The sequence below is a fragment of the Prinia subflava genome, chromosome 4 (genome assembly GCF_021018805.1).
Source record: "Prinia subflava isolate CZ2003 ecotype Zambia chromosome 4, Cam_Psub_1.2, whole genome shotgun sequence".
In the NCBI taxonomy this organism is placed as follows: Eukaryota; Metazoa; Chordata; class Aves; order Passeriformes; family Cisticolidae; genus Prinia; species Prinia subflava.
The window spans coordinates 16543476-16571222 of record NC_086250.1 but is presented as its reverse complement, the minus strand read 5'-3'; the positions used below and the strand labels follow the sequence as shown (position 1 = coordinate 16571222).

Here is a 27747-nt window from a genome sequence, read left to right as displayed (position 1 = left end):
TGAGGCGGGCGGGGCACTGACGGCACAAAGGGGCCGAGCGCTGGCGTGAGGCAGGGCTGTGATGTTACAGGGGGTCCTGGCCACAGCACTGTGACATCACCCGCCACCCCTATATAAGCCGGGCCAGCCCCCGCAGCCGCCAGTGCGGTTGCCATGGGACGTGCCGGAGCCATGGGTGACGGTGGTGTCCTGCTCACCGCACTTGTCCTGCTGCTGGCCGCCGTGGCTGTCTGCTGGGCCATCGGCCACTGGCAACCACGGCGGCGGCACACACGGACAGCAGCGACGAGGAGCAAGCGCTCCCGCGTCCGGCCCAGAGGCTCTCGGAGGAAGCGAGGAGCCCCCGCAGCTCCCAGGTCCTGCGGGCCTCGGGCCACCTCTCACAAGCGGCCACGCGCTCCCGCCAGCCCCACGCGCGGCGCCTGCAGCTGCCGCCGCTGCACGGCAGTGGCCCGCGAGCTGCAGGAACTGATGCTGCTGCTCTGGGCTGGCACTGGGACACGTGTGCCGCTCTACGCGGGGATGTGGCAGGCGCTGTGGGAAGGACTGGAGGAGCTGGGGAAGCGAGGCCACCTGCCCTGCTGCGGCTCCTTCAGATCCTCCACAAGCCTCCGTCCCCGCAAGAGGCTGCTCCCAGCAAGACTCTCCATCCCTGGGAGCGCCTCAACCCCTGCAAGGATGGCACAGCAGCGGAGACCCGCCATCCACGCAGGAGGTGCAGGCTGTCAGAGACCCTCCATCCTGCCAGGAGCCTCTGCTATCTCTGACAGCCTCCATCCCTCACAGAGGCTCAGTGAGACCTGTCGGCCTGCAGAAGGTGCAGAGCCCATGCACAGGTCTCCCAGCTCCCTTGGGCTCACGGACTTCAAGGGCACAACCCCGAGCCTTGACGTGGCCAGGGAAAGCCCTGAAGTCCAGATGGGAGCCCAGCCCGAGGCAAGGGAGCTTTCCCAGGAGCAGCTGGCGGAGCAGCCAGCGTCCTGGCACCAGCAGGTGTCATCCCGCAGGTCCCAGGACGCTGTGTTGGCTGTGCCAGCTGGCAACAGCCCCAGCCTGGTGGTGGAGCCGATCCTTGAGACACCAAGGAGTCTCCTCCATCCCCAGGAAGCTGCCGCACCACGGCTCTCGACTACCTCGAAGGCCTTCGTAAGAGCAGGTGAGAGGTCCTGAGGAGCTGTCAGAGGCTCCCCTGGGGCTCCTGACGGGCATGCCCAGGCCAGGCCGGGGCCCCTGAGAGTGGCCTAGTCCCTGGCTGCTTCCAGCGCCTCTGATGCCACGGCTTCAAAAGGCCCTCTCTGCTTTGCAGCTGCTCCTGGGACGCCCCCGGGCGAAGCCTCGGGCTGTAGCCCCGGCCGGCCACAAGAGCTGAGCGCGGCCCACGACGCCGGGGATAGAGACGGTGCCGCCCTGCCCCGCTGCCCTGCGCCTCCCGCAGCCGCCTCTGCGCCCTGCCCCGGCCCGGCCGTGCCGCTGGCCAGCCCCGGGGCTGCCGGGCGGGGGCCGCTGCCCGGCGCACAGCAGGAAGCAGGTCAGAGCAGCGGGGCCCGCGGCGGCTCGGCCCGCTTCACTTGCGGGCGCTCGGGGGGTTCCTGGGCGCAAGGCTGACGGCTCGCTCTTGGCCGCAGGGCGAAAGAAGGAGCTGCAGGAGCTCTACCAGCTGGGCCCGCAGCTGGGCAGCGGCGGCTTCGGCACCGTTTTCTCGGGCATCCGCCTCTCGGACGGGAGGCCGGTGAGTGAGCGGGAAGGCCGGGCGTGCGGGGAGGGGCAGCGGCGGGCAAGGGCAGGCCTTGAGCTCAGCCCCCCCGTCTCGATGGCTGGCAGGTGGCCGTCAAACGCGTGGCCCGGGAGAGCGTCCTGCAGTGGGTCGAGCTGGTGAGTGAGCGGGGCCAGCGGCACAGAGCGGGCTGTGCCCCAAGCGTCCCCCGGGCGGGATGAATCCCCATCACCAGGAAGGCTGCCCGAGGGGCCACGGGGGCATGCCAGGCAGGGCCCGGCGCAGCCACAGGGCAGCGTCAGGCCCGCTGTAGGCGCTGTCTCCTCCTCACAGCCCGACGGCACCTGCGTTCCGATGGAGATCGCGCTCATGGAGAAGGTGGGCTCCGGCTGCCGCTTCATCATCCAGCTGCTGGACTGGTTTGAGCTGCCTGACAGCTTCGCGCTGGTGATGGAGCGTCCGGAGCGGTCGCGGGATCTCCTGCAGCTCCTGCGGGAGCACGGGTTCCTGAGCGAGGACAAGGCGCGCTGGCTCTTCTGCCAGGTGCTGTGCGCCGTGCAGCACTGCACCGCCTGCGGCGTCCTGCACCGGGACATCAAGCTGGAGAACCTCCTCGTGGACCCGGCATGCGGAGATCTGAAGCTGATTGACTTCGGCTGCGGCACCTTCCTCCAGGAGCGAGCCTTCACGCGATTTGCCGGTGAGCCGAGAGCCCCAGCCCGGGCCCTGCTCCCGGTGCCGGGCACTGCACGGCCCCGTTCCCTCCTCGGCCGTGGCCGTGGGGGGCGGCGTTCAGCCGGCTGCCGCCAGCCCTGTGGCACGGGGCGGAGCCGTGTCCCAGGAGCCGGCTGCCGGCCCTGCCCACACGGGGCGGGGGCCGCCAAAGCCGGGCCCCGGCCGCTCGGCTCGGCAGCCCTGCGAGGGCTGGGGCTGCCCCGTCGGCCTTGTCTGCCTTGCAGAAGGGGTTCTTGGCTTGGGCCGGAGGGCGCGGAGTGGCCTCGGGGGTGGGGGGAGGTTGTGGCCGGCAGTGCAGCCCCTGCCTCTGGCAGGAGGCTGGCGCCAGGCTCTGGAAGGCAGCAGCCTGCGGCTGGACAGCGCTGCCTGTGTCCCCTAGGAACACAGGCGTACAGCCCGCCCGAGTTGGTCGCCATGGGCTGCTACCGCGGCGATTCGGCCACCGTGTGGTCCCTGGGCGTGCTGCTGTACGCAATGGTGTGCGGGAGCCTCCCCTTCGAGGACAACCGCGCCATCGTGCTGGGGCAGCTCTTCTTCGGGCCGCAGGTCTCTCCAGGTTGGTACCCGGCCTCAAGCGGGCGGCTTTGGCAGACGGCAGCGCGCAGCCCGGCGCGGCCCTCCCGCAGCTCCGCGGCCCCTGCCCTCAAGGGCCGGCCGCAGGCAGGAGGCGGCCCGTGCCGCCGGGCTCCGTGTGGCACACGCCGCCTGAAGGAGGGGGCCGTGTCCCGCCGGGCCGCCCTCCCGCACCGGGCACCGGCGGCGCTCTGGGCCCGGCGCGGCTCTGAGCACACGCAGCACGGCCCGGGCCCCGCGGGCGTCGGGGGGCGCCGGGCACGAGCCTTCTGCAAGTGACCGCCGCTTTCTGCCTCCTCTCCGCAGAGTGCCAGCACCTCATCTGCTGGTGTCTGTCCAAGCACCCCGCGGACAGGCCACAGCTGGAGGAGATCTTGCGCCACCCTTGGCTGCGGGGCTGGCGGTTTTGAGGCCTTGCCAGAGCCTCTGCAGCACCCAGGTACCCGGGCCCAGGCAGGACTCAATAAAAGAAAAAAACACCAAACCAACCACAAACCAAAAAATAAAACAACCACCAACCCATTCCCGGCTGTCAGGTCTGGTGCTATTTGGGACCATTTCCACTCCAAGCCGAGCCCCAATGTCCCCTCATAATGACCGCCAGCTTGAGGGAGGAGCCGCCATTTAAGGGAAGCCGTGAGGGGCAAGCAGTCACCCCGCAAAGAAATGGGGGTAATCTGGGAAAACACCCACACATATCAAACACCCACCAGCTCCCCGAGTGAGGAGGGACCCTGGCAACTCCCAGAGTGACGCCAGCTCCTCTGGTCACTTTTGAAACGTCACCCCCGAAGGGCACGGGAGCAGGTGATTCCCCAATGTCAGCAGGCAAGCAGGTGAGGCAGAGGGCTGGCTTGCCTGAACAGGCATCTTCTCTGGGAAATAGCATGGAAAAGGAAGCTGTGTGCCCAGTGGAAAGCAGGTCACAGATGCTTCTTGCCACTGAAGGGAGAGATTTGGTGTGGCGAAAGCTCAGCTGGAGATGAAGGTGGCCAGAAATGTGAGGCACAATAAAAAGCAGTGTTTTCAAATACATTAAAGGGAAAAAAAATCATTGTAAAAGTAACATTGTCCCCTACCAGGATGTGGATGGTCACCTCACAGACAGGGGCAGAGACACGGTACAGGTGTTTAATGCATTCTTTGCCTCTGTCTTCAACACTCATCCCTCCCTTCCCAGTGGAAAACGGTGCATTGTAGCAAGGGACACAGCAGAGTTTTGGAAGAGGGCAAGCCCTGCTCAGCAGAAACCAAACCACCCCTGTTTGATTCACAGCATTCCCATCCAAGCCCAACACAGGCCAGCTTCTTGGAAGAAAGGAAGCCTATCCCAGTCAAAACCAGAGCGGTGGGAGCACCATGAGCGGTCTTTAACAAATCCTGATTTATTTAGATCAGAGGCACTGCAGAGGTCAGGGAGCTGCAAACAAATAACTCTTCCAGCCCTCGACCACCGTCTCAGGAGAGCTCCCCAGAGACAGAGGAACTTCCTTTGTGTCTGAAGGATCTTCCCAGGCAGAGAGGAGTGGGTATTTCCAGTTGGTAACGCTGCAGGGTCTTGGGAGCTGTGGACTTGACACGGCTGGCACCAGCACTCTTCCTGATGTGCCACCACTTGCTCCAGGAAAGGATTCATTGGAACAGGCTGACCTCTGCTTCTTACTTCCAGGCTTTTTCTGGCCACGGCCATCTTCAGGGATGAGCCAGTTCTGCCGAGCCCTGAGGCGGGCGGGGCACTGACGGCACAAAGGGGCCGAGCGCTGGCGTGAGGCAGGGCTGTGATGTTACAGGGGGTCCTGGCCACAGCACTGTGACATCACCCGCCACCCCTATATAAGCCGGGCCAGCCCCCGCAGCCGCCAGTGCGGTTGCCATGGGACGTGCCGGAGCCATGGGTGACGGTGGTGTCCTGCTCACCGCACTTGTCCTGCTGCTGGCCGCCGTGGCTGTCTGCTGGGCCATCGGCCACTGGCAACCACGGCGGCGGCACACACGGACAGCAGCGACGAGGAGCAAGCGCTCCCGCGTCCGGCCCAGAGGCTCTCGGAGGAAGCGAGGAGCCCCCGCAGCTCCCAGGTCCTGCGGGCCTCGGGCCACCTCTCACAAGCGGCCACGCGCTCCCGCCAGCCCCACGCGCAGCGCCTGCAGCTGCCGCCGCTGCACGGCAGTGGCCCGCGAGCTGCAGGAACTGATGCTGCTGCTCTGGGCTGGCACTGGGACACGTGTGCCGCTCTACGCGGGGATGTGGCAGGCGCTGTGGGAAGGACTGGAGGAGCTGGGGAAGCGAGGCCACCTGCCCTGCTGCGGCTCCTTCAGATCCTCCACAAGCCTCCGTCCCCGCAAGAGGCTGCTCCCAGCAAGACTCTCCATCCCTGGGAGCGCCTCAACCCCTGCAAGGATGGCACAGCAGCGGAGACCCGCCATCCACGCAGGAGGTGCAGGCTGTCAGAGACCCTCCATCCTGCCAGGAGCCTCTGCTATCTCTGACAGCCTCCATCCCTCACAGAGGCTCAGTGAGACCTGTCGGCCTGCAGAAGGTGCAGAGCCCATGCACAGGTCTCCCAGCTCCCTTGGGCTCACGGACTTCAAGGGCACAACCCCGAGCCTTGACGTGGCCAGGGAAAGCCCTGAAGTCCAGATGGGAGCCCAGCCCGAGGCAGGGGAGCTCCAAGAGACCTGTCGGCCTGCAGAAGGTGCAGAGCCCATGCACAGGTCTCCCAGCTCCCTTGGGCTCACGGACTTCAAGGGCACAACCCCGAGCCTTGACGTGGCCAGGGAAAGCCCTGAAGTCCAGATGGGAGCCCAGCCCGAGGCAAGGGAGCTTTCCCAGGAGCAGCTGGCGGAGCAGCCAGCGTCCTGGCACCAGCAGGTGTCATCCCGCAGGTCCCAGGACGCTGTGTTGGCTGTGCCAGCTGGCAACAGCCCCAGCCTGGTGGTGGAGCCGATCCTTGAGACACCAAGGAGTCTCCTCCATCCCCAGGAAGCTGCCGCACCACGGCTCTCGACTACCTCGAAGGCCTTCGTAAGAGCAGGTGAGAGGTCCTGAGGAGCTGTCAGAGGCTCCCCTGGGGCTCCTGACGGGCATGCCCAGGCCAGGCCGGGGCCCCTGAGAGTGGCCTAGTCCCTGGCTGCTTCCAGCGCCTCTGATGCCACGGCTTCAAAAGGCCCTCTCTGCTTTGCAGCTGCTCCTGGGACGCCCCCGGGCGAAGCCTCGGGCTGTAGCCCCGGCCGGCCACAAGAGCTGAGCGCGGCCCACGACGCCGGGGATAGAGACGGTGCCGCCCTGCCCCGCTGCCCTGCGCCTCCCGCAGCCGCCTCTGCGCCCTGCCCCGGCCCGGCCGTGCCGCTGGCCAGCCCCGGGGCTGCCGGGCGGGGGCCGCTGCCCGGCGCACAGCAGGAAGCAGGTCAGAGCAGCGGGGCCCGCGGCGGCTCGGCCCGCTTCACTTGCGGGCGCTCGGGGGGTTCCTGGGCGCAAGGCTGACGGCTCGCTCTTGGCCGCAGGGCGAAAGAAGGAGCTGCAGGAGCTCTACCAGCTGGGCCCGCAGCTGGGCAGCGGCGGCTTCGGCACCGTTTTCTCGGGCATCCGCCTCTCGGACGGGAGGCCGGTGAGTGAGCGGGAAGGCCGGGCGTGCGGGGAGGGGCAGCGGCGGGCAAGGGCAGGCCTTGAGCTCAGCCCCCCCGTCTCGATGGCTGGCAGGTGGCCGTCAAACGCGTGGCCCGGGAGAGCGTCCTGCAGTGGGTCGAGCTGGTGAGTGAGCGGGGCCAGCGGCACAGAGCGGGCTGTGCCCCAAGCGTCCCCCGGGCGGGATGAATCCCCATCACCAGGGAGGCTGCCCGAGGGGCCACGGGGGCATGCCAGGCAGGGCCCGGCGCAGCCACAGGGCAGCGTCAGGCCCGCTGTAGGCGCTGTCTCCTCCTCACAGCCCGACGGCACCTGCGTTCCGATGGAGATCGCGCTCATGGAGAAGGTGGGCTCCGGCTGCCGCTTCATCATCCAGCTGCTGGACTGGTTTGAGCTGCCTGACAGCTTCGCGCTGGTGATGGAGCGTCCGGAGCGGTCGCGGGATCTCCTGCAGCTCCTGCGGGAGCACGGGTTCCTGAGCGAGGACAAGGCGCGCTGGCTCTTCTGCCAGGTGCTGTGCGCCGTGCAGCACTGCACCGCCTGCGGCGTCCTGCACCGGGACATCAAGCTGGAGAACCTCCTCGTGGACCCGGCATGCGGAGATCTGAAGCTGATTGACTTCGGCTGCGGCACCTTCCTCCAGGAGCGAGCCTTCACGCGATTTGCCGGTGAGCCGAGAGCCCCAGCCCGGGCCCTGCTCCCGGTGCCGGGCACTGCACGGCCCCGTTCCCTCCTCGGCCGTGGCCGTGGGGGGCGGCGTTCAGCCGGCTGCCGCCAGCCCTGTTGCACGGGGCGGAGCCGTGTCCCAGGAGCCGGCTGCCGGCCCTGCCCACACGGGGCGGGGGCCGCCAAAGCCGGGCCCCGGCCGCTCGGCTCGGCAGCCCTGCGAGGGCTGGGGCTGCCCCGTCGGCCTTGTCTGCCTTGCAGAAGGGGTTCTTGGCTTGGGCCGGAGGGCGCGGAGTGGCCTCGGGGGTGGGGGGAGGTTGTGGCCGGCAGTGCAGCCCCTGCCTCTGGCAGGAGGCTGGCGCCAGGCTCTGGAAGGCAGCAGCCTGCGGCTGGACAGCGCTGCCTGTGTCCCCTAGGAACACAGGCGTACAGCCCGCCCGAGTTGGTCGCCATGGGCTGCTACCGCGGCGATTCGGCCACCGTGTGGTCCCTGGGCGTGCTGCTGTACGCAATGGTGTGCGGGAGCCTCCCCTTCGAGGACAACCGCGCCATCGTGCTGGGGCAGCTCTTCTTCGGGCCGCAGGTCTCTCCAGGTTGGTACCCGGCCTCAAGCGGGCGGCTTTGGCAGACGGCAGCGCGCAGCCCGGCGCGGCCCTCCCGCAGCTCCGCGGCCCCTGCCCTCAAGGGCCGGCCGCAGGCAGGAGGCGGCCCGTGCCGCCGGGCTCCGTGTGGCACACGCCGCCTGAAGGAGGGGGCCGTGTCCCGCCGGGCCGCCCTCCCGCACCGGGCACCGGCGGCGCTCTGGGCCCGGCGCGGCTCTGAGCACACGCAGCACGGCCCGGGCCCCGCGGGCGTCGGGGGGCGCCGGGCACGAGCCTTCTGCAAGTGACCGCCGCTTTCTGCCTCCTCTCCGCAGAGTGCCAGCACCTCATCTGCTGGTGTCTGTCCAAGCACCCCGCGGACAGGCCACAGCTGGAGGAGATCTTGCGCCACCCTTGGCTGCGGGGCTGGCGGTTTTGAGGCCTTGCCAGAGCCTCTGCAGCACCCAGGTACCCGGGCCCAGGCAGGACTCAATAAAAGAAAAAAACACCAAACCAACCACAAACCAAAAAATAAAACAACCACCAACCCATTCCCGGCTGTCAGGTCTGGTGCTATTTGGGACCATTTCCACTCCGAGCCGAGCCCCAATGTCCCCTCATAATGACCGCCAGCTTGAGGGAGGAGCCGCCATTTAAGGGAAGCCGTGAGGGGCAAGCAGTCACCCCGCAAAGAAATGGGGGTAATCTGGGAAAACACCCACACATATCAAACACCCACCAGCTCCCCGAGTGAGGAGGGACCCTGGCAACTCCCAGAGTGACGCCAGCTCCTCTGGTCACTTTTGAAACGTCACCCCCGAAGGGCACGGGAGCAGGTGATTCCCCAATGTCAGCAGGCAAGCAGGTGAGGCAGAGGGCTGGCTTGCCTGAACAGGCATCTTCTCTGGGAAATAGCATGGAAAAGGAAGCTGTGTGCCCAGTGGAAAGCAGGTCACAGATGCTTCTTGCCACTGAAGGGAGAGATTTGGTGTGGCGAAAGCTCAGCTGGAGATGAAGGTGGCCAGAAATGTGAGGCACAATAAAAAGCAGTGTTTTCAAATACATTAAAGGGAAAAAAAATCATTGTAAAAGTAACATTGTCCCCTACCAGGATGTGGATGGTCACCTCACAGACAGGGGCAGAGACACGGTACAGGTGTTTAATGCATTCTTTGCCTCTGTCTTCAACACTCATCCCTCCCTTCCCAGTGGAAAACGGTGCATTGTAGCAAGGGACACAGCAGAGTTTTGGAAGAGGGCAAGCCCTGCTCAGCAGAAACCAAACCACCCCTGTTTGATTCACAGCATTCCCATCCAAGCCCAACACAGGCCAGCTTCTTGGAAGAAAGGAAGCCTATCCCAGTCAAAACCAGAGCGGTGGGAGCACCATGAGCGGTCTTTAACAAATCCTGATTTATTTAGATCAGAGGCACTGCAGAGGTCAGGGAGCTGCAAACAAATAACTCTTCCAGCCCTCGACCACCGTCTCAGGAGAGCTCCCCAGAGACAGAGGAACTTCCTTTGTGTCTGAAGGATCTTCCCAGGCAGAGAGGAGTGGGTATTTCCAGTTGGTAACGCTGCAGGGTCTTGGGAGCTGTGGACTTGACACGGCTGGCACCAGCACTCTTCCTGATGTGCCACCACTTGCTCCAGGAAAGGATTCATTGGAACAGGCTGACCTCTGCTTCTTACTTCCAGGCTTTTTCTGGCCACGGCCATCTTCAGGGATGAGCCAGTTCTGCCGAGCCCTGAGGCGGGCGGGGCACTGACGGCACAAAGGGGCCGAGCGCTGGCGTGAGGCAGGGCTGTGATGTTACAGGGGGTCCTGGCCACAGCACTGTGACATCACCCGCCACCCCTATATAAGCCGGGCCAGCCCCCGCAGCCGCCAGTGCGGTTGCCATGGGACGTGCCGGAGCCATGGGTGACGGTGGTGTCCTGCTCACCGCACTTGTCCTGCTGCTGGCCGCCGTGGCTGTCTGCTGGGCCATCGGCCACTGGCAACCACGGCGGCGGCACACACGGACAGCAGCGACGAGGAGCAAGCGCTCCCGCGTCCGGCCCAGAGGCTCTCGGAGGAAGCGAGGAGCCCCCGCAGCTCCCAGGTCCTGCGGGCCTCGGGCCACCTCTCACAAGCGGCCACGCGCTCCCGCCAGCCCCACGCGCGGCGCCTGCAGCTGCCGCCGCTGCACGGCAGTGGCCCGCGAGCTGCAGGAACTGATGCTGCTGCTCTGGGCTGGCACTGGGACACGTGTGCCGCTCTACGCGGGGATGTGGCAGGCGCTGTGGGAAGGACTGGAGGAGCTGGGGAAGCGAGGCCACCTGCCCTGCTGCGGCTCCTTCAGATCCTCCACAAGCCTCCGTCCCCGCAAGAGGCTGCTCCCAGCAAGACTCTCCATCCCTGGGAGCGCCTCAACCCCTGCAAGGATGGCACAGCAGCGGAGACCCGCCATCCACGCAGGAGGTGCAGGCTGTCAGAGACCCTCCATCCTGCCAGGAGCCTCTGCTATCTCTGACAGCCTCCATCCCTCACAGAGGCTCAGTGAGACCTGTCGGCCTGCAGAAGGTGCAGAGCCCATGCACAGGTCTCCCAGCTCCCTTGGGCTCACGGACTTCAAGGGCACAACCCCGAGCCTTGACGTGGCCAGGGAAAGCCCTGAAGTCCAGATGGGAGCCCAGCCCGAGGCAAGGGAGCTTTCCCAGGAGCAGCTGGCGGAGCAGCCAGCGTCCTGGCACCAGCAGGTGTCATCCCGCAGGTCCCAGGACGCTGTGTTGGCTGTGCCAGCTGGCAACAACCCCAGCCTGGTGGTGGAGCCGATCCTTGAGACACCAAGGAGTCTCCTCCATCCCCAGGAAGCTGCCGCACCACGGCTCTCGACTACCTCGAAGGCCTTCGTAAGAGCAGGTGAGAGGTCCTGAGGAGCTGTCAGAGGCTCCCCTGGGGCTCCTGACGGGCATGCCCAGGCCAGGCCGGGGCCCCTGAGAGTGGCCTAGTCCCTGGCTGCTTCCAGCGCCTCTGATGCCACGGCTTCAAAAGGCCCTCTCTGCTTTGCAGCTGCTCCTGGGACGCCCCCGGGCGAAGCCTCGGGCTGTAGCCCCGGCCGGCCACAAGAGCTGAGCGCGGCCCACGACGCCGGGGATAGAGACGGTGCCGCCCTGCCCCGCTGCCCTGCGCCTCCCGCAGCCGCCTCTGCGCCCTGCCCCGGCCCGGCCGTGCCGCTGGCCAGCCCCGGGGCTGCCGGGCGGGGGCCACTGCCCGGCGCACAGCAGGAAGCAGGTCAGAGCAGCGGGGCCCGCGGCGGCTCGGCCCGCTTCACTTGCGGGCGCTCGGGGGGTTCCTGGGCGCAAGGCTGACGGCTCGCTCTTGGCCGCAGGGCGAAAGAAGGAGCTGCAGGAGCTCTACCAGCTGGGCCCGCAGCTGGGCAGCGGCGGCTTCGGCACCGTTTTCTCGGGCATCCGCCTCTCGGACGGGAGGCCGGTGAGTGAGCGGGAAGGCCGGGCGTGCGGGGAGGGGCAGCGGCGGGCAAGGGCAGGCCTTGAGCTCAGCCCCCCCGTCTCGATGGCTGGCAGGTGGCCGTCAAACGCGTGGCCCGGGAGAGCGTCCTGCAGTGGGTCGAGCTGGTGAGTGAGCGGGGCCAGCGGCACAGAGCGGGCTGTGCCCCAAGCGTCCCCCGGGCGGGATGAATCCCCATCACCAGGAAGGCTGCCCGAGGGGCCACGGGGGCATGCCAGGCAGGGCCCGGCGCAGCCACAGGGCAGCGTCAGGCCCGCTGTAGGCGCTGTCTCCTCCTCACAGCCCGACGGCACCTGCGTTCCGATGGAGATCGCGCTCATGGAGAAGGTGGGCTCCGGCTGCCGCTTCATCATCCAGCTGCTGGACTGGTTTGAGCTGCCTGACAGCTTCGCGCTGGTGATGGAGCGTCCGGAGCGGTCGCGGGATCTCCTGCAGCTCCTGCGGGAGCACGGGTTCCTGAGCGAGGACAAGGCGCGCTGGCTCTTCTGCCAGGTGCTGTGCGCCGTGCAGCACTGCACCGCCTGCGGCGTCCTGCACCGGGACATCAAGCTGGAGAACCTCCTCGTGGACCCGGCATGCGGAGATCTGAAGCTGATTGACTTCGGCTGCGGCACCTTCCTCCAGGAGCGAGCCTTCACGCGATTTGCCGGTGAGCCGAGAGCCCCAGCCCGGGCCCTGCTCCCGGTGCCGGGCACTGCACGGCCCCGTTCCCTCCTCGGCCGTGGCCGTGGGGGGCGGCGTTCAGCCGGCTGCCGCCAGCCCTGTGGCACGGGGCGGAGCCGTGTCCCAGGAGCCGGCTGCCGGCCCTGCCCACACGGGGCAGGGGCCGCCAAAGCCGGGCCCCGGCCGCTCGGCTCGGCAGCCCTGCGAGGGCTGGGGCTGCCCCGTCGGCCTTGTCTGCCTTGCAGAAGGGGTTCTTGGCTTGGGCCGGAGGGCGCGGAGTGGCCTCGGGGGTGGGGGGAGGTTGTGGCCGGCAGTGCAGCCCCTGCCTCTGGCAGGAGGCTGGCGCCAGGCTCTGGAAGGCAGCAGCCTGCGGCTGGACAGCGCTGCCTGTGTCCCCTAGGAACACAGGCGTACAGCCCGCCCGAGTTGGTCGCCATGGGCTGCTACCGCGGCGATTCGGCCACCGTGTGGTCCCTGGGCGTGCTGCTGTACGCAATGGTGTGCGGGAGCCTCCCCTTCGAGGACAACCGCGCCATCGTGCTGGGGCAGCTCTTCTTCGGGCCGCAGGTCTCTCCAGGTTGGTACCCGGCCTCAAGCGGGCGGCTTTGGCAGACGGCAGCGCGCAGCCCGGCGCGGCCCTCCCGCAGCTCCGCGGCCCCTGCCCTCAAGGGCCGGCCGCAGGCAGGAGGCGGCCCGTGCCGCCGGGCTCCGTGTGGCACACGCCGCCTGAAGGAGGGGGCCGTGTCCCGCCGGGCCGCCCTCCCGCACCGGGCACCGGCGGCGCTCTGGGCCCGGCGCGGCTCTGAGCACACGCAGCACGGCCCGGGCCCCGCGGGCGTCGGGGGGCGCCGGGCACGAGCCTTCTGCAAGTGACCGCCGCTTTCTGCCTCCTCTCCGCAGAGTGCCAGCACCTCATCTGCTGGTGTCTGTCCAAGCACCCCGCGGACAGGCCACAGCTGGAGGAGATCTTGCGCCACCCTTGGCTGCGGGGCTGGCGGTTTTGAGGCCTTGCCAGAGCCTCTGCAGCACCCAGGTACCCGGGCCCAGGCAGGACTCAATAAAAGAAAAAAACACCAAACCAACCACAAACCAAAAAATAAAACAACCACCAACCCATTCCCGGCTGTCAGGTCTGGTGCTATTTGGGACCATTTCCACTCCAAGCCGAGCCCCAATGTCCCCTCATAATGACCGCCAGCTTGAGGGAGGAGCCGCCATTTAAGGGAAGCCGTGAGGGGCAAGCAGTCACCCCGCAAAGAAATGGGGGTAATCTGGGAAAACACCCACACATATCAAACACCCACCAGCTCCCCGAGTGAGGAGGGACCCTGGCAACTCCCAGAGTGACGCCAGCTCCTCTGGTCACTTTTGAAACGTCACCCCCGAAGGGCACGGGAGCAGGTGATTCCCCAATGTCAGCAGGCAAGCAGGTGAGGCAGAGGGCTGGCTTGCCTGAACAGGCATCTTCTCTGGGAAATAGCATGGAAAAGGAAGCTGTGTGCCCAGTGGAAAGCAGGTCACAGATGCTTCTTGCCACTGAAGGGAGAGATTTGGTGTGGCGAAAGCTCAGCTGGAGATGAAGGTGGCCAGAAATGTGAGGCACAATAAAAAGCAGTGTTTTCAAATACATTAAAGGGAAAAAAAATCATTGTAAAAGTAACATTGTCCCCTACCAGGATGTGGATGGTCACCTCACAGACAGGGGCAGAGACACGGTACAGGTGTTTAATGCATTCTTTGCCTCTGTCTTCAACACTCATCCCTCCCTTCCCAGTGGAAAACGGTGCATTGTAGCAAGGGACACAGCAGAGTTTTGGAAGAGGGCAAGCCCTGCTCAGCAGAAACCAAACCACCCCTGTTTGATTCACAGCATTCCCATCCAAGCCCAACACAGGCCAGCTTCTTGGAAGAAAGGAAGCCTATCCCAGTCAAAACCAGAGCGGTGGGAGCACCATGAGCGGTCTTTAACAAATCCTGATTTATTTAGATCAGAGGCACTGCAGAGGTCAGGGAGCTGCAAACAAATAACTCTTCCAGCCCTCGACCACCGTCTCAGGAGAGCTCCCCAGAGACAGAGGAACTTCCTTTGTGTCTGAAGGATCTTCCCAGGCAGAGAGGAGTGGGTATTTCCAGTTGGTAACGCTGCAGGGTCTTGGGAGCTGTGGACTTGACACGGCTGGCACCAGCACTCTTCCTGATGTGCCACCACTTGCTCCAGGAAAGGATTCATTGGAACAGGCTGACCTCTGCTTCTTACTTCCAGGCTTTTTCTGGCCACGGCCATCTTCAGGGATGAGCCAGTTCTGCCGAGCCCTGAGGCGGGCGGGGCACTGACGGCACAAAGGGGCCGAGCGCTGGCGTGAGGCAGGGCTGTGATGTTACAGGGGGTCCTGGCCACAGCACTGTGACATCACCCGCCACCCCTATATAAGCCGGGCCAGCCCCCGCAGCCGCCAGTGCGGTTGCCATGGGACGTGCCGGAGCCATGGGTGACGGTGGTGTCCTGCTCACCGCACTTGTCCTGCTGCTGGCCGCCGTGGCTGTCTGCTGGGCCATCGGCCACTGGCAACCACGGCGGCGGCACACACGGACAGCAGCGACGAGGAGCAAGCGCTCCCGCGTCCGGCCCAGAGGCTCTCGGAGGAAGCGAGGAGCCCCCGCGGCTCCCAGGTCCTGCGGGCCTCGGGCCACCTCTCACAAGCGGCCACGCGCTCCCGCCAGCCCCACGCGCGGCGCCTGCAGCTGCCGCCGCTGCACGGCAGTGGCCCGCGAGCTGCAGGAACTGATGCTGCTGCTCTGGGCTGGCACTGGGACACGTGTGCCGCTCTACGCGGGGATGTGGCAGGCGCTGTGGGAAGGACTGGAGGAGCTGGGGAAGCGAGGCCACCTGCCCTGCTGCGGCTCCTTCAGATCCTCCACAAGCCTCCGTCCCCGCAAGAGGCTGCTCCCAGCAAGACTCTCCATCCCTGGGAGCGCCTCAACCCCTGCAAGGATGGCACAGCAGCGGAGACCCGCCATCCACGCAGGAGGTGCAGGCTGTCAGAGACCCTCCATCCTGCCAGGAGCCTCTGCTATCTCTGACAGCCTCCATCCCTCACAGAGGCTCAGTGAGACCTGTCGGCCTGCAGAAGGTGCAGAGCCCATGCACAGGTCTCCCAGCTCCCTTGGGCTCACGGACTTCAAGGGCACAACCCCGAGCCTTGACGTGGCCAGGGAAAGCCCTGAAGTCCAGATGGGAGCCCAGCCCGAGGCAAGGGAGCTTTCCCAGGAGCAGCTGGCGGAGCAGCCAGCGTCCTGGCACCAGCAGGTGTCATCCCGCAGGTCCCAGGACGCTGTGTTGGCTGTGCCAGCTGGCAACAGCCCCAGCCTGGTGGTGGAGCCGATCCTTGAGACACCAAGGAGTCTCCTCCATCCCCAGGAAGCTGCCGCACCACGGCTCTCGACTACCTCGAAGGCCTTCGTAAGAGCAGGTGAGAGGTCCTGAGGAGCTGTCAGAGGCTCCCCTGGGGCTCCTGACGGGCATGCCCAGGCCAGGCCGGGGCCCCTGAGAGTGGCCTAGTCCCTGGCTGCTTCCAGCGCCTCTGATGCCACGGCTTCAAAAGGCCCTCTCTGCTTTGCAGCTGCTCCTGGGACGCCCCCGGGCGAAGCCTCGGGCTGTAGCCCCGGCCGGCCACAAGAGCTGAGCGCGGCCCACGACGCCGGGGATAGAGACGGTGCCGCCCTGCCCCGCTGCCCTGCGCCTCCCGCAGCCGCCTCTGCGCCCTGCCCCGGCCCGGCCGTGCCGCTGGCCAGCCCCGGGGCTGCCGGGCGGGGGCCGCTGCCCGGCGCACAGCAGGAAGCAGGTCAGAGCAGCGGGGCCCGCGGCGGCTCGGCCCGCTTCACTTGCGGGCGCTCGGGGGGTTCCTGGGCGCAAGGCTGACGGCTCGCTCTTGGCCGCAGGGCGAAAGAAGGAGCTGCAGGAGCTCTACCAGCTGGGCCCGCAGCTGGGCAGCGGCGGCTTCGGCACCGTTTTCTCGGGCATCCGCCTCTCGGACGGGAGGCCGGTGAGTGAGCGGGAAGGCCGGGCGTGCGGGGAGGGGCAGCGGCGGGCAAGGGCAGGCCTTGAGCTCAGCCCCCCCGTCTCGATGGCTGGCAGGTGGCCGTCAAACGCGTGGCCCGGGAGAGCGTCCTGCAGTGGGTCGAGCTGGTGAGTGAGCGGGGCCAGCGGCACAGAGCGGGCTGTGCCCCAAGCGTCCCCCGGGCGGGATGAATCCCCATCACCAGGGAGGCTGCCCGAGGGGCCACGGGGGCATGCCAGGCAGGGCCCGGCGCAGCCACAGGGCAGCGTCAGGCCCGCTGTAGGCGCTGTCTCCTCCTCACAGCCCGAGGAGCACGGGTTCCTGAGCGAGGACAAGGCGCGCTGGCTCTTCTGCCAGGTGCTGTGCGCCGTGCAGCACTGCACCGCCTGCGGCGTCCTGCACCGGGACATCAAGCTGGAGAACCTCCTCGTGGACCCGGCATGCGGAGATCTGAAGCTGATTGACTTCGGCTGCGGCACCTTCCTCCAGGAGCGAGCCTTCACGCGATTTGCCGGTGAGCCGAGAGCCCCAGCCCGGGCCCTGCTCCCGGTGCCGGGCACTGCACGGCCCCGTTCCCTCCTCGGCCGTGGCCGTGGGGGGCGGCGTTCAGCCGGCTGCCGCCAGCCCTGTGGCACGGGGCGGAGCCGTGTCCCAGGAGCCGGCTGCCGGCCCTGCCCACACGGGGCGGGGGCCGCCAAAGCCGGGCCCCGGCCGCTCGGCTCGGCAGCCCTGCGAGGGCTGGGGCTGCCCCGTCGGCCTTGTCTGCCTTGCAGAAGGGGTTCTTGGCTTGGGCCGGAGGGCGCGGAGTGGCCTCGGGGGTGGGGGGAGGTTGTGGCCGGCAGTGCAGCCCCTGCCTCTGGCAGGAGGCTGGCGCCAGGCTCTGGAAGGCAGCAGCCTGCGGCTGGACAGCGCTGCCTGTGTCCCCTAGGAACACAGGCGTACAGCCCGCCCGAGTTGGTCGCCATGGGCTGCTACCGCGGCGATTCGGCCACCGTGTGGTCCCTGGGCGTGCTGCTGTACGCAATGGTGTGCGGGAGCCTCCCCTTCGAGGACAACCGCGCCATCGTGCTGGGGCAGCTCTTCTTCGGGCCGCAGGTCTCTCCAGGTTGGTACCCGGCCTCAAGCGGGCGGCTTTGGCAGACGGCAGCGCGCAGCCCGGCGCGGCCCTCCCGCAGCTCCGCGGCCCCTGCCCTCAAGGGCCGGCCGCAGGCAGGAGGCGGCCCGTGCCGCCGGGCTCCGTGTGGCACACGCCGCCTGAAGGAGGGGGCCGTGTCCCGCCGGGCCGCCCTCCCGCACCGGGCACCGGCGGCGCTCTGGGCCCGGCGCGGCTCTGAGCACACGCAGCACGGCCCGGGCCCCGCGGGCGTCGGGGGGCGCCGGGCACGAGCCTTCTGCAAGTGACCGCCGCTTTCTGCCTCCTCTCCGCAGAGTGCCAGCACCTCATCTGCTGGTGTCTGTCCAAGCACCCCGCGGACAGGCCACAGCTGGAGGAGATCTTGCGCCACCCTTGGCTGCGGGGCTGGCGGTTTTGAGGCCTTGCCAGAGCCTCTGCAGCACCCAGGTACCCGGGCCCAGGCAGGACTCAATAAAAGAAAAAAACACCAAACCAACCACAAACCAAAAAATAAAACAACCACCAACCCATTCCCGGCTGTCAGGTCTGGTGCTATTTGGGACCATTTCCACTCCAAGCCGAGCCCCAATGTCCCCTCATAATGACCGCCAGCTTGAGGGAGGAGCCGCCATTTAAGGGAAGCCGTGAGGGGCAAGCAGTCACCCCGCAAAGAAATGGGGGTAATCTGGGAAAACACCCACACATATCAAACACCCACCAGCTCCCCGAGTGAGGAGGGACCCTGGCAACTCCCAGAGTGACGCCAGCTCCTCTGGTCACTTTTGAAACGTCACCCCCGAAGGGCACGGGAGCAGGTGATTCCCCAATGTCAGCAGGCAAGCAGGTGAGGCAGAGGGCTGGCTTGCCTGAACAGGCATCTTCTCTGGGAAATAGCATGGAAAAGGAAGCTGTGTGCCCAGTGGAAAGCAGGTCACAGATGCTTCTTGCCACTGAAGGGAGAGATTTGGTGTGGCGAAAGCTCAGCTGGAGATGAAGGTGGCCAGAAATGTGAGGCACAATAAAAAGCAGTGTTTTCAAATACATTAAAGGGAAAAAAAATCATTGTAAAAGTAACATTGTCCCCTACCAGGATGTGGATGGTCACCTCACAGACAGGGGCAGAGACACGGTACAGGTGTTTAATGCATTCTTTGCCTCTGTCTTCAACACTCATCCCTCCCTTCCCAGTGGAAAACGGTGCATTGTAGCAAGGGACACAGCAGAGTTTTGGAAGAGGGCAAGCCCTGCTCAGCAGAAACCAAACCACCCCTGTTTGATTCACAGCATTCCCATCCAAGCCCAACACAGGCCAGCTTCTTGGAAGAAAGGAAGCCTATCCCAGTCAAAACCAGAGCGGTGGGAGCACCATGAGCGGTCTTTAACAAATCCTGATTTATTTAGATCAGAGGCACTGCAGAGGTCAGGGAGCTGCAAACAAATAACTCTTCCAGCCCTCGACCACCGTCTCAGGAGAGCTCCCCAGAGACAGAGGAACTTCCTTTGTGTCTGAAGGATCTTCCCAGGCAGAGAGGAGTGGGTATTTCCAGTTGGTAACGCTGCAGGGTCTTGGGAGCTGTGGACTTGACACGGCTGGCACCAGCACTCTTCCTGATGTGCCACCACTTGCTCCAGGAAAGGATTCATTGGAACAGGCTGACCTCTGCTTCTTACTTCCAGGCTTTTTCTGGCCACGGCCATCTTCAGGGATGAGCCAGTTCTGCCGAGCCCTGAGGCGGGCGGGGCACTGACGGCACAAAGGGGCCGAGCGCTGGCGTGAGGCAGGGCTGTGATGTTACAGGGGGTCCTGGCCACAGCACTGTGACATCACCCGCCACCCCTATATAAGCCGGGCCAGCCCCCGCAGCCGCCAGTGCGGTTGCCATGGGACGTGCCGGAGCCATGGGTGACGGTGGTGTCCTGCTCACCGCACTTGTCCTGCTGCTGGCCGCCGTGGCTGTCTGCTGGGCCATCGGCCACTGGCAACCACGGCGGCGGCACACACGGACAGCAGCGACGAGGAGCAAGCGCTCCCGCGTCCGGCCCAGAGGCTCTCGGAGGAAGCGAGGAGCCCCCGCAGCTCCCAGGTCCTGCGGGCCTCGGGCCACCTCTCACAAGCGGCCACGCGCTCCCGCCAGCCCCACGCGCAGCGCCTGCAGCTGCCGCCGCTGCACGGCAGTGGCCCGCGAGCTGCAGGAACTGATGCTGCTGCTCTGGGCTGGCACTGGGACACGTGTGCCGCTCTACGCGGGGATGTGGCAGGCGCTGTGGGAAGGACTGGAGGAGCTGGGGAAGCGAGGCCACCTGCCCTGCTGCGGCTCCTTCAGATCCTCCACAAGCCTCCGTCCCCGCAAGAGGCTGCTCCCAGCAAGACTCTCCATCCCTGGGAGCGCCTCAACCCCTGCAAGGATGGCACAGCAGCGGAGACCCGCCATCCACGCAGGAGGTGCAGGCTGTCAGAGACCCTCCATCCTGCCAGGAGCCTCTGCTATCTCTGACAGCCTCCATCCCTCACAGAGGCTCAGTGAGACCTGTCGGCCTGCAGAAGGTGCAGAGCCCATGCACAGGTCTCCCAGCTCCCTTGGGCTCACGGACTTCAAGGGCACAACCCCGAGCCTTGACGTGGCCAGGGAAAGCCCTGAAGTCCAGATGGGAGCCCAGCCCGAGGCAGGGGAGCTCCAAGAGACCTGTCGGCCTGCAGAAGGTGCAGAGCCCATGCACAGGTCTCCCAGCTCCCTTGGGCTCACGGACTTCAAGGGCACAACCCCGAGCCTTGACGTGGCCAGGGAAAGCCCTGAAGTCCAGATGGGAGCCCAGCCCGAGGCAAGGGAGCTTTCCCAGGAGCAGCTGGCGGAGCAGCCAGCGTCCTGGCACCAGCAGGTGTCATCCCGCAGGTCCCAGGACGCTGTGTTGGCTGTGCCAGCTGGCAACAGCCCCAGCCTGGTGGTGGAGCCGATCCTTGAGACACCAAGGAGTCTCCTCCATCCCCAGGAAGCTGCCGCACCACGGCTCTCGACTACCTCGAAGGCCTTCGTAAGAGCAGGTGAGAGGTCCTGAGGAGCTGTCAGAGGCTCCCCTGGGGCTCCTGACGGGCATGCCCAGGCCAGGCCGGGGCCCCTGAGAGTGGCCTAGTCCCTGGCTGCTTCCAGCGCCTCTGATGCCACGGCTTCAAAAGGCCCTCTCTGCTTTGCAGCTGCTCCTGGGACGCCCCCGGGCGAAGCCTCGGGCTGTAGCCCCGGCCGGCCACAAGAGCTGAGCGCGGCCCACGACGCCGGGGATAGAGACGGTGCCGCCCTGCCCCGCTGCCCTGCGCCTCCCGCAGCCGCCTCTGCGCCCTGCCCCGGCCCGGCCGTGCCGCTGGCCAGCCCCGGGGCTGCCGGGCGGGGGCCGCTGCCCGGCGCACAGCAGGAAGCAGGTCAGAGCAGCGGGGCCCGCGGCGGCTCGGCCCGCTTCACTTGCGGGCGCTCGGGGGGTTCCTGGGCGCAAGGCTGACGGCTCGCTCTTGGCCGCAGGGCGAAAGAAGGAGCTGCAGGAGCTCTACCAGCTGGGCCCGCAGCTGGGCAGCGGCGGCTTCGGCACCGTTTTCTCGGGCATCCGCCTCTCGGACGGGAGGCCGGTGAGTGAGCGGGAAGGCCGGGCGTGCGGGGAGGGGCAGCGGCGGGCAAGGGCAGGCCTTGAGCTCAGCCCCCCCGTCTCGATGGCTGGCAGGTGGCCGTCAAACGCGTGGCCCGGGAGAGCGTCCTGCAGTGGGTCGAGCTGGTGAGTGAGCGGGGCCAGCGGCACAGAGCGGGCTGTGCCCCAAGCGTCCCCCGGGCGGGATGAATCCCCATCACCAGGGAGGCTGCCCGAGGGGCCACGGGGGCATGCCAGGCAGGGCCCGGCGCAGCCACAGGGCAGCGTCAGGCCCGCTGTAGGCGCTGTCTCCTCCTCACAGCCCGACGGCACCTGCGTTCCGATGGAGATCGCGCTCATGGAGAAGGTGGGCTCCGGCTGCCGCTTCATCATCCAGCTGCTGGACTGGTTTGAGCTGCCTGACAGCTTCGCGCTGGTGATGGAGCGTCCGGAGCGGTCGCGGGATCTCCTGCAGCTCCTGCGGGAGCACGGGTTCCTGAGCGAGGACAAGGCGCGCTGGCTCTTCTGCCAGGTGCTGTGCGCCGTGCAGCACTGCACCGCCTGCGGCGTCCTGCACCGGGACATCAAGCTGGAGAACCTCCTCGTGGACCCGGCATGCGGAGATCTGAAGCTGATTGACTTCGGCTGCGGCACCTTCCTCCAGGAGCGAGCCTTCACGCGATTTGCCGGTGAGCCGAGAGCCCCAGCCCGGGCCCTGCTCCCGGTGCCGGGCACTGCACGGCCCCGTTCCCTCCTCGGCCGTGGCCGTGGGGGGCGGCGTTCAGCCGGCTGCCGCCAGCCCTGTTGCACGGGGCGGAGCCGTGTCCCAGGAGCCGGCTGCCGGCCCTGCCCACACGGGGCGGGGGCCGCCAAAGCCGGGCCCCGGCCGCTCGGCTCGGCAGCCCTGCGAGGGCTGGGGCTGCCCCGTCGGCCTTGTCTGCCTTGCAGAAGGGGTTCTTGGCTTGGGCCGGAGGGCGCGGAGTGGCCTCGGGGGTGGGGGGAGGTTGTGGCCGGCAGTGCAGCCCCTGCCTCTGGCAGGAGGCTGGCGCCAGGCTCTGGAAGGCAGCAGCCTGCGGCTGGACAGCGCTGCCTGTGTCCCCTAGGAACACAGGCGTACAGCCCGCCCGAGTTGGTCGCCATGGGCTGCTACCGCGGCGATTCGGCCACCGTGTGGTCCCTGGGCGTGCTGCTGTACGCAATGGTGTGCGGGAGCCTCCCCTTCGAGGACAACCGCGCCATCGTGCTGGGGCAGCTCTTCTTCGGGCCGCAGGTCTCTCCAGGTTGGTACCCGGCCTCAAGCGGGCGGCTTTGGCAGACGGCAGCGCGCAGCCCGGCGCGGCCCTCCCGCAGCTCCGCGGCCCCTGCCCTCAAGGGCCGGCCGCAGGCAGGAGGCGGCCCGTGCCGCCGGGCTCCGTGTGGCACACGCCGCCTGAAGGAGGGGGCCGTGTCCCGCCGGGCCGCCCTCCCGCACCGGGCACCGGCGGCGCTCTGGGCCCGGCGCGGCTCTGAGCACACGCAGCACGGCCCGGGCCCCGCGGGCGTCGGGGGGCGCCGGGCACGAGCCTTCTGCAAGTGACCGCCGCTTTCTGCCTCCTCTCCGCAGAGTGCCAGCACCTCATCTGCTGGTGTCTGTCCAAGCACCCCGCGGACAGGCCACAGCTGGAGGAGATCTTGCGCCACCCTTGGCTGCGGGGCTGGCGGTTTTGAGGCCTTGCCAGAGCCTCTGCAGCACCCAGGTACCCGGGCCCAGGCAGGACTCAATAAAAGAAAAAAACACCAAACCAACCACAAACCAAAAAATAAAACAACCACCAACCCATTCCCGGCTGTCAGGTCTGGTGCTATTTGGGACCATTTCCACTCCGAGCCGAGCCCCAATGTCCCCTCATAATGACCGCCAGCTTGAGGGAGGAGCCGCCATTTAAGGGAAGCCGTGAGGGGCAAGCAGTCACCCCGCAAAGAAATGGGGGTAATCTGGGAAAACACCCACACATATCAAACACCCACCAGCTCCCCGAGTGAGGAGGGACCCTGGCAACTCCCAGAGTGACGCCAGCTCCTCTGGTCACTTTTGAAACGTCACCCCCGAAGGGCACGGGAGCAGGTGATTCCCCAATGTCAGCAGGCAAGCAGGTGAGGCAGAGGGCTGGCTTGCCTGAACAGGCATCTTCTCTGGGAAATAGCATGGAAAAGGAAGCTGTGTGCCCAGTGGAAAGCAGGTCACAGATGCTTCTTGCCACTGAAGGGAGAGATTTGGTGTGGCGAAAGCTCAGCTGGAGATGAAGGTGGCCAGAAATGTGAGGCACAATAAAAAGCAGTGTTTTCAAATACATTAAAGGGAAAAAAAATCATTGTAAAAGTAACATTGTCCCCTACCAGGATGTGGATGGTCACCTCACAGACAGGGGCAGAGACACGGTACAGGTGTTTAATGCATTCTTTGCCTCTGTCTTCAACACTCATCCCTCCCTTCCCAGTGGAAAACGGTGCATTGTAGCAAGGGACACAGCAGAGTTTTGGAAGAGGGCAAGCCCTGCTCAGCAGAAACCAAACCACCCCTGTTTGATTCACAGCATTCCCATCCAAGCCCAACACAGGCCAGCTTCTTGGAAGAAAGGAAGCCTATCCCAGTCAAAACCAGAGCGGTGGGAGCACCATGAGCGGTCTTTAACAAATCCTGATTTATTTAGATCAGAGGCACTGCAGAGGTCAGGGAGCTGCAAACAAATAACTCTTCCAGCCCTCGACCACCGTCTCAGGAGAGCTCCCCAGAGACAGAGGAACTTCCTTTGTGTCTGAAGGATCTTCCCAGGCAGAGAGGAGTGGGTATTTCCAGTTGGTAACGCTGCAGGGTCTTGGGAGCTGTGGACTTGACACGGCTGGCACCAGCACTCTTCCTGATGTGCCACCACTTGCTCCAGGAAAGGATTCATTGGAACAGGCTGACCTCTGCTTCTTACTTCCAGGCTTTTTCTGGCCACGGCCATCTTCAGGGATGAGCCAGTTCTGCCGAGCCCTGAGGCGGGCGGGGCACTGACGGCACAAAGGGGCCGAGCGCTGGCGTGAGGCAGGGCTGTGATGTTACAGGGGGTCCTGGCCACAGCACTGTGACATCACCCGCCACCCCTATATAAGCCGGGCCAGCCCCCGCAGCCGCCAGTGCGGTTGCCATGGGACGTGCCGGAGCCATGGGTGACGGTGGTGTCCTGCTCACCGCACTTGTCCTGCTGCTGGCCGCCGTGGCTGTCTGCTGGGCCATCGGCCACTGGCAACCACGGCGGCGGCACACACGGACAGCAGCGACGAGGAGCAAGCGCTCCCGCGTCCGGCCCAGAGGCTCTCGGAGGAAGCGAGGAGCCCCCGCAGCTCCCAGGTCCTGCGGGCCTCGGGCCACCTCTCACAAGCGGCCACGCGCTCCCGCCAGCCCCACGCGCGGCGCCTGCAGCTGCCGCCGCTGCACGGCAGTGGCCCGCGAGCTGCAGGAACTGATGCTGCTGCTCTGGGCTGGCACTGGGACACGTGTGCCGCTCTACGCGGGGATGTGGCAGGCGCTGTGGGAAGGACTGGAGGAGCTGGGGAAGCGAGGCCACCTGCCCTGCTGCGGCTCCTTCAGATCCTCCACAAGCCTCCGTCCCCGCAAGAGGCTGCTCCCAGCAAGACTCTCCATCCCTGGGAGCGCCTCAACCCCTGCAAGGATGGCACAGCAGCGGAGACCCGCCATCCACGCAGGAGGTGCAGGCTGTCAGAGACCCTCCATCCTGCCAGGAGCCTCTGCTATCTCTGACAGCCTCCATCCCTCACAGAGGCTCAGTGAGACCTGTCGGCCTGCAGAAGGTGCAGAGCCCATGCACAGGTCTCCCAGCTCCCTTGGGCTCACGGACTTCAAGGGCACAACCCCGAGCCTTGACGTGGCCAGGGAAAGCCCTGAAGTCCAGATGGGAGCCCAGCCCGAGGCAAGGGAGCTTTCCCAGGAGCAGCTGGCGGAGCAGCCAGCGTCCTGGCACCAGCAGGTGTCATCCCGCAGGTCCCAGGACGCTGTGTTGGCTGTGCCAGCTGGCAACAACCCCAGCCTGGTGGTGGAGCCGATCCTTGAGACACCAAGGAGTCTCCTCCATCCCCAGGAAGCTGCCGCACCACGGCTCTCGACTACCTCGAAGGCCTTCGTAAGAGCAGGTGAGAGGTCCTGAGGAGCTGTCAGAGGCTCCCCTGGGGCTCCTGACGGGCATGCCCAGGCCAGGCCGGGGCCCCTGAGAGTGGCCTAGTCCCTGGCTGCTTCCAGCGCCTCTGATGCCACGGCTTCAAAAGGCCCTCTCTGCTTTGCAGCTGCTCCTGGGACGCCCCCGGGCGAAGCCTCGGGCTGTAGCCCCGGCCGGCCACAAGAGCTGAGCGCGGCCCACGACGCCGGGGATAGAGACGGTGCCGCCCTGCCCCGCTGCCCTGCGCCTCCCGCAGCCGCCTCTGCGCCCTGCCCCGGCCCGGCCGTGCCGCTGGCCAGCCCCGGGGCTGCCGGGCGGGGGCCACTGCCCGGCGCACAGCAGGAAGCAGGTCAGAGCAGCGGGGCCCGCGGCGGCTCGGCCCGCTTCACTTGCGGGCGCTCGGGGGGTTCCTGGGCGCAAGGCTGACGGCTCGCTCTTGGCCGCAGGGCGAAAGAAGGAGCTGCAGGAGCTCTACCAGCTGGGCCCGCAGCTGGGCAGCGGCGGCTTCGGCACCGTTTTCTCGGGCATCCGCCTCTCGGACGGGAGGCCGGTGAGTGAGCGGGAAGGCCGGGCGTGCGGGGAGGGGCAGCGGCGGGCAAGGGCAGGCCTTGAGCTCAGCCCCCCCGTCTCGATGGCTGGCAGGTGGCCGTCAAACGCGTGGCCCGGGAGAGCGTCCTGCAGTGGGTCGAGCTGGTGAGTGAGCGGGGCCAGCGGCACAGAGCGGGCTGTGCCCCAAGCGTCCCCCGGGCGGGATGAATCCCCATCACCAGGAAGGCTGCCCGAGGGGCCACGGGGGCATGCCAGGCAGGGCCCGGCGCAGCCACAGGGCAGCGTCAGGCCCGCTGTAGGCGCTGTCTCCTCCTCACAGCCCGACGGCACCTGCGTTCCGATGGAGATCGCGCTCATGGAGAAGGTGGGCTCCGGCTGCCGCTTCATCATCCAGCTGCTGGACTGGTTTGAGCTGCCTGACAGCTTCGCGCTGGTGATGGAGCGTCCGGAGCGGTCGCGGGATCTCCTGCAGCTCCTGCGGGAGCACGGGTTCCTGAGCGAGGACAAGGCGCGCTGGCTCTTCTGCCAGGTGCTGTGCGCCGTGCAGCACTGCACCGCCTGCGGCGTCCTGCACCGGGACATCAAGCTGGAGAACCTCCTCGTGGACCCGGCATGCGGAGATCTGAAGCTGATTGACTTCGGCTGCGGCACCTTCCTCCAGGAGCGAGCCTTCACGCGATTTGCCGGTGAGCCGAGAGCCCCAGCCCGGGCCCTGCTCCCGGTGCCGGGCACTGCACGGCCCCGTTCCCTCCTCGGCCGTGGCCGTGGGGGGCGGCGTTCAGCCGGCTGCCGCCAGCCCTGTGGCACGGGGCGGAGCCGTGTCCCAGGAGCCGGCTGCCGGCCCTGCCCACACGGGGCAGGGGCCGCCAAAGCCGGGCCCCGGCCGCTCGGCTCGGCAGCCCTGCGAGGGCTGGGGCTGCCCCGTCGGCCTTGTCTGCCTTGCAGAAGGGGTTCTTGGCTTGGGCCGGAGGGCGCGGAGTGGCCTCGGGGGTGGGGGGAGGTTGTGGCCGGCAGTGCAGCCCCTGCCTCTGGCAGGAGGCTGGCGCCAGGCTCTGGAAGGCAGCAGCCTGCGGCTGGACAGCGCTGCCTGTGTCCCCTAGGAACACAGGCGTACAGCCCGCCCGAGTTGGTCGCCATGGGCTGCTACCGCGGCGATTCGGCCACCGTGTGGTCCCTGGGCGTGCTGCTGTACGCAATGGTGTGCGGGAGCCTCCCCTTCGAGGACAACCGCGCCATCGTGCTGGGGCAGCTCTTCTTCGGGCCGCAGGTCTCTCCAGGTTGGTACCCGGCCTCAAGCGGGCGGCTTTGGCAGACGGCAGCGCGCAGCCCGGCGCGGCCCTCCCGCAGCTCCGCGGCCCCTGCCCTCAAGGGCCGGCCGCAGGCAGGAGGCGGCCCGTGCCGCCGGGCTCCGTGTGGCACACGCCGCCTGAAGGAGGGGGCCGTGTCCCGCCGGGCCGCCCTCCCGCACCGGGCACCGGCGGCGCTCTGGGCCCGGCGCGGCTCTGAGCACACGCAGCACGGCCCGGGCCCCGCGGGCGTCGGGGGGCGCCGGGCACGAGCCTTCTGCAAGTGACCGCCGCTTTCTGCCTCCTCTCCGCAGAGTGCCAGCACCTCATCTGCTGGTGTCTGTCCAAGCACCCCGCGGACAGGCCACAGCTGGAGGAGATCTTGCGCCACCCTTGGCTGCGGGGCTGGCGGTTTTGAGGCCTTGCCAGAGCCTCTGCAGCACCCAGGTACCCGGGCCCAGGCAGGACTCAATAAAAGAAAAAAACACCAAACCAACCACAAACCAAAAAATAAAACAACCACCAACCCATTCCCGGCTGTCAGGTCTGGTGCTATTTGGGACCATTTCCACTCCAAGCCGAGCCCCAATGTCCCCTCATAATGACCGCCAGCTTGAGGGAGGAGCCGCCATTTAAGGGAAGCCGTGAGGGGCAAGCAGTCACCCCGCAAAGAAATGGGGGTAATCTGGGAAAACACCCACACATATCAAACACCCACCAGCTCCCCGAGTGAGGAGGGACCCTGGCAACTCCCAGAGTGACGCCAGCTCCTCTGGTCACTTTTGAAACGTCACCCCCGAAGGGCACGGGAGCAGGTGATTCCCCAATGTCAGCAGGCAAGCAGGTGAGGCAGAGGGCTGGCTTGCC

General features: G+C 66.6%; 5 protein-coding genes across 5 annotated transcripts; all 5 read left to right on the top strand.

Moving 5' to 3' along the window:
- The first annotated feature begins 171 nt into the window (after positions 1 to 171).
- LOC134549283 (uncharacterized) lies at positions 172 to 3580 on the top strand. Its single transcript, XM_063394853.1, has 5 exons — positions 172 to 1156; positions 1307 to 1399; positions 1626 to 1729; positions 1822 to 1876; positions 1950 to 3580. The coding sequence occupies exons 1-5, from the start codon at positions 172 to 174 to the stop codon at positions 3299 to 3301; spliced, it is 2589 nt and encodes an 862-aa protein (XP_063250923.1). The 3' UTR covers positions 3302 to 3580.
- Positions 3581 to 4913: 1333 nt separating this feature from the next.
- Positions 4914 to 9981, top strand: LOC134549282 (uncharacterized). The gene is made up of 4 exons (XM_063394852.1): positions 4914 to 6054; positions 6205 to 6297; positions 6524 to 6631; positions 6776 to 9981. Exons 1-4 carry the CDS (start codon positions 4914 to 4916, stop codon positions 8197 to 8199), a joined length of 2766 nt encoding a protein of 921 aa, XP_063250922.1. The 3' UTR covers positions 8200 to 9981.
- Positions 9812 to 13220, top strand: LOC134549281 (uncharacterized). Its single transcript, XM_063394850.1, has 5 exons — positions 9812 to 10796; positions 10947 to 11039; positions 11266 to 11369; positions 11462 to 11516; positions 11590 to 13220. Exons 1-5 carry the CDS (start codon positions 9812 to 9814, stop codon positions 12939 to 12941), a joined length of 2589 nt encoding a protein of 862 aa, XP_063250920.1. The 3' UTR covers positions 12942 to 13220.
- A 6822-nt stretch (positions 13221 to 20042) lies between these two features.
- LOC134549280 (uncharacterized) lies at positions 20043 to 24207 on the top strand. The gene is made up of 4 exons (XM_063394849.1): positions 20043 to 20280; positions 20431 to 20523; positions 20750 to 20857; positions 21002 to 24207. Exons 1-4 carry the CDS (start codon positions 20043 to 20045, stop codon positions 22423 to 22425), a joined length of 1863 nt encoding a protein of 620 aa, XP_063250919.1. The 3' UTR covers positions 22426 to 24207.
- Positions 24038 to 27446, top strand: LOC134549279 (uncharacterized). The gene is made up of 5 exons (XM_063394848.1): positions 24038 to 25022; positions 25173 to 25265; positions 25492 to 25595; positions 25688 to 25742; positions 25816 to 27446. The coding sequence occupies exons 1-5, from the start codon at positions 24038 to 24040 to the stop codon at positions 27165 to 27167; spliced, it is 2589 nt and encodes an 862-aa protein (XP_063250918.1). The 3' UTR covers positions 27168 to 27446.
- Positions 27447 to 27747: the final 301 nt, after the last annotated feature.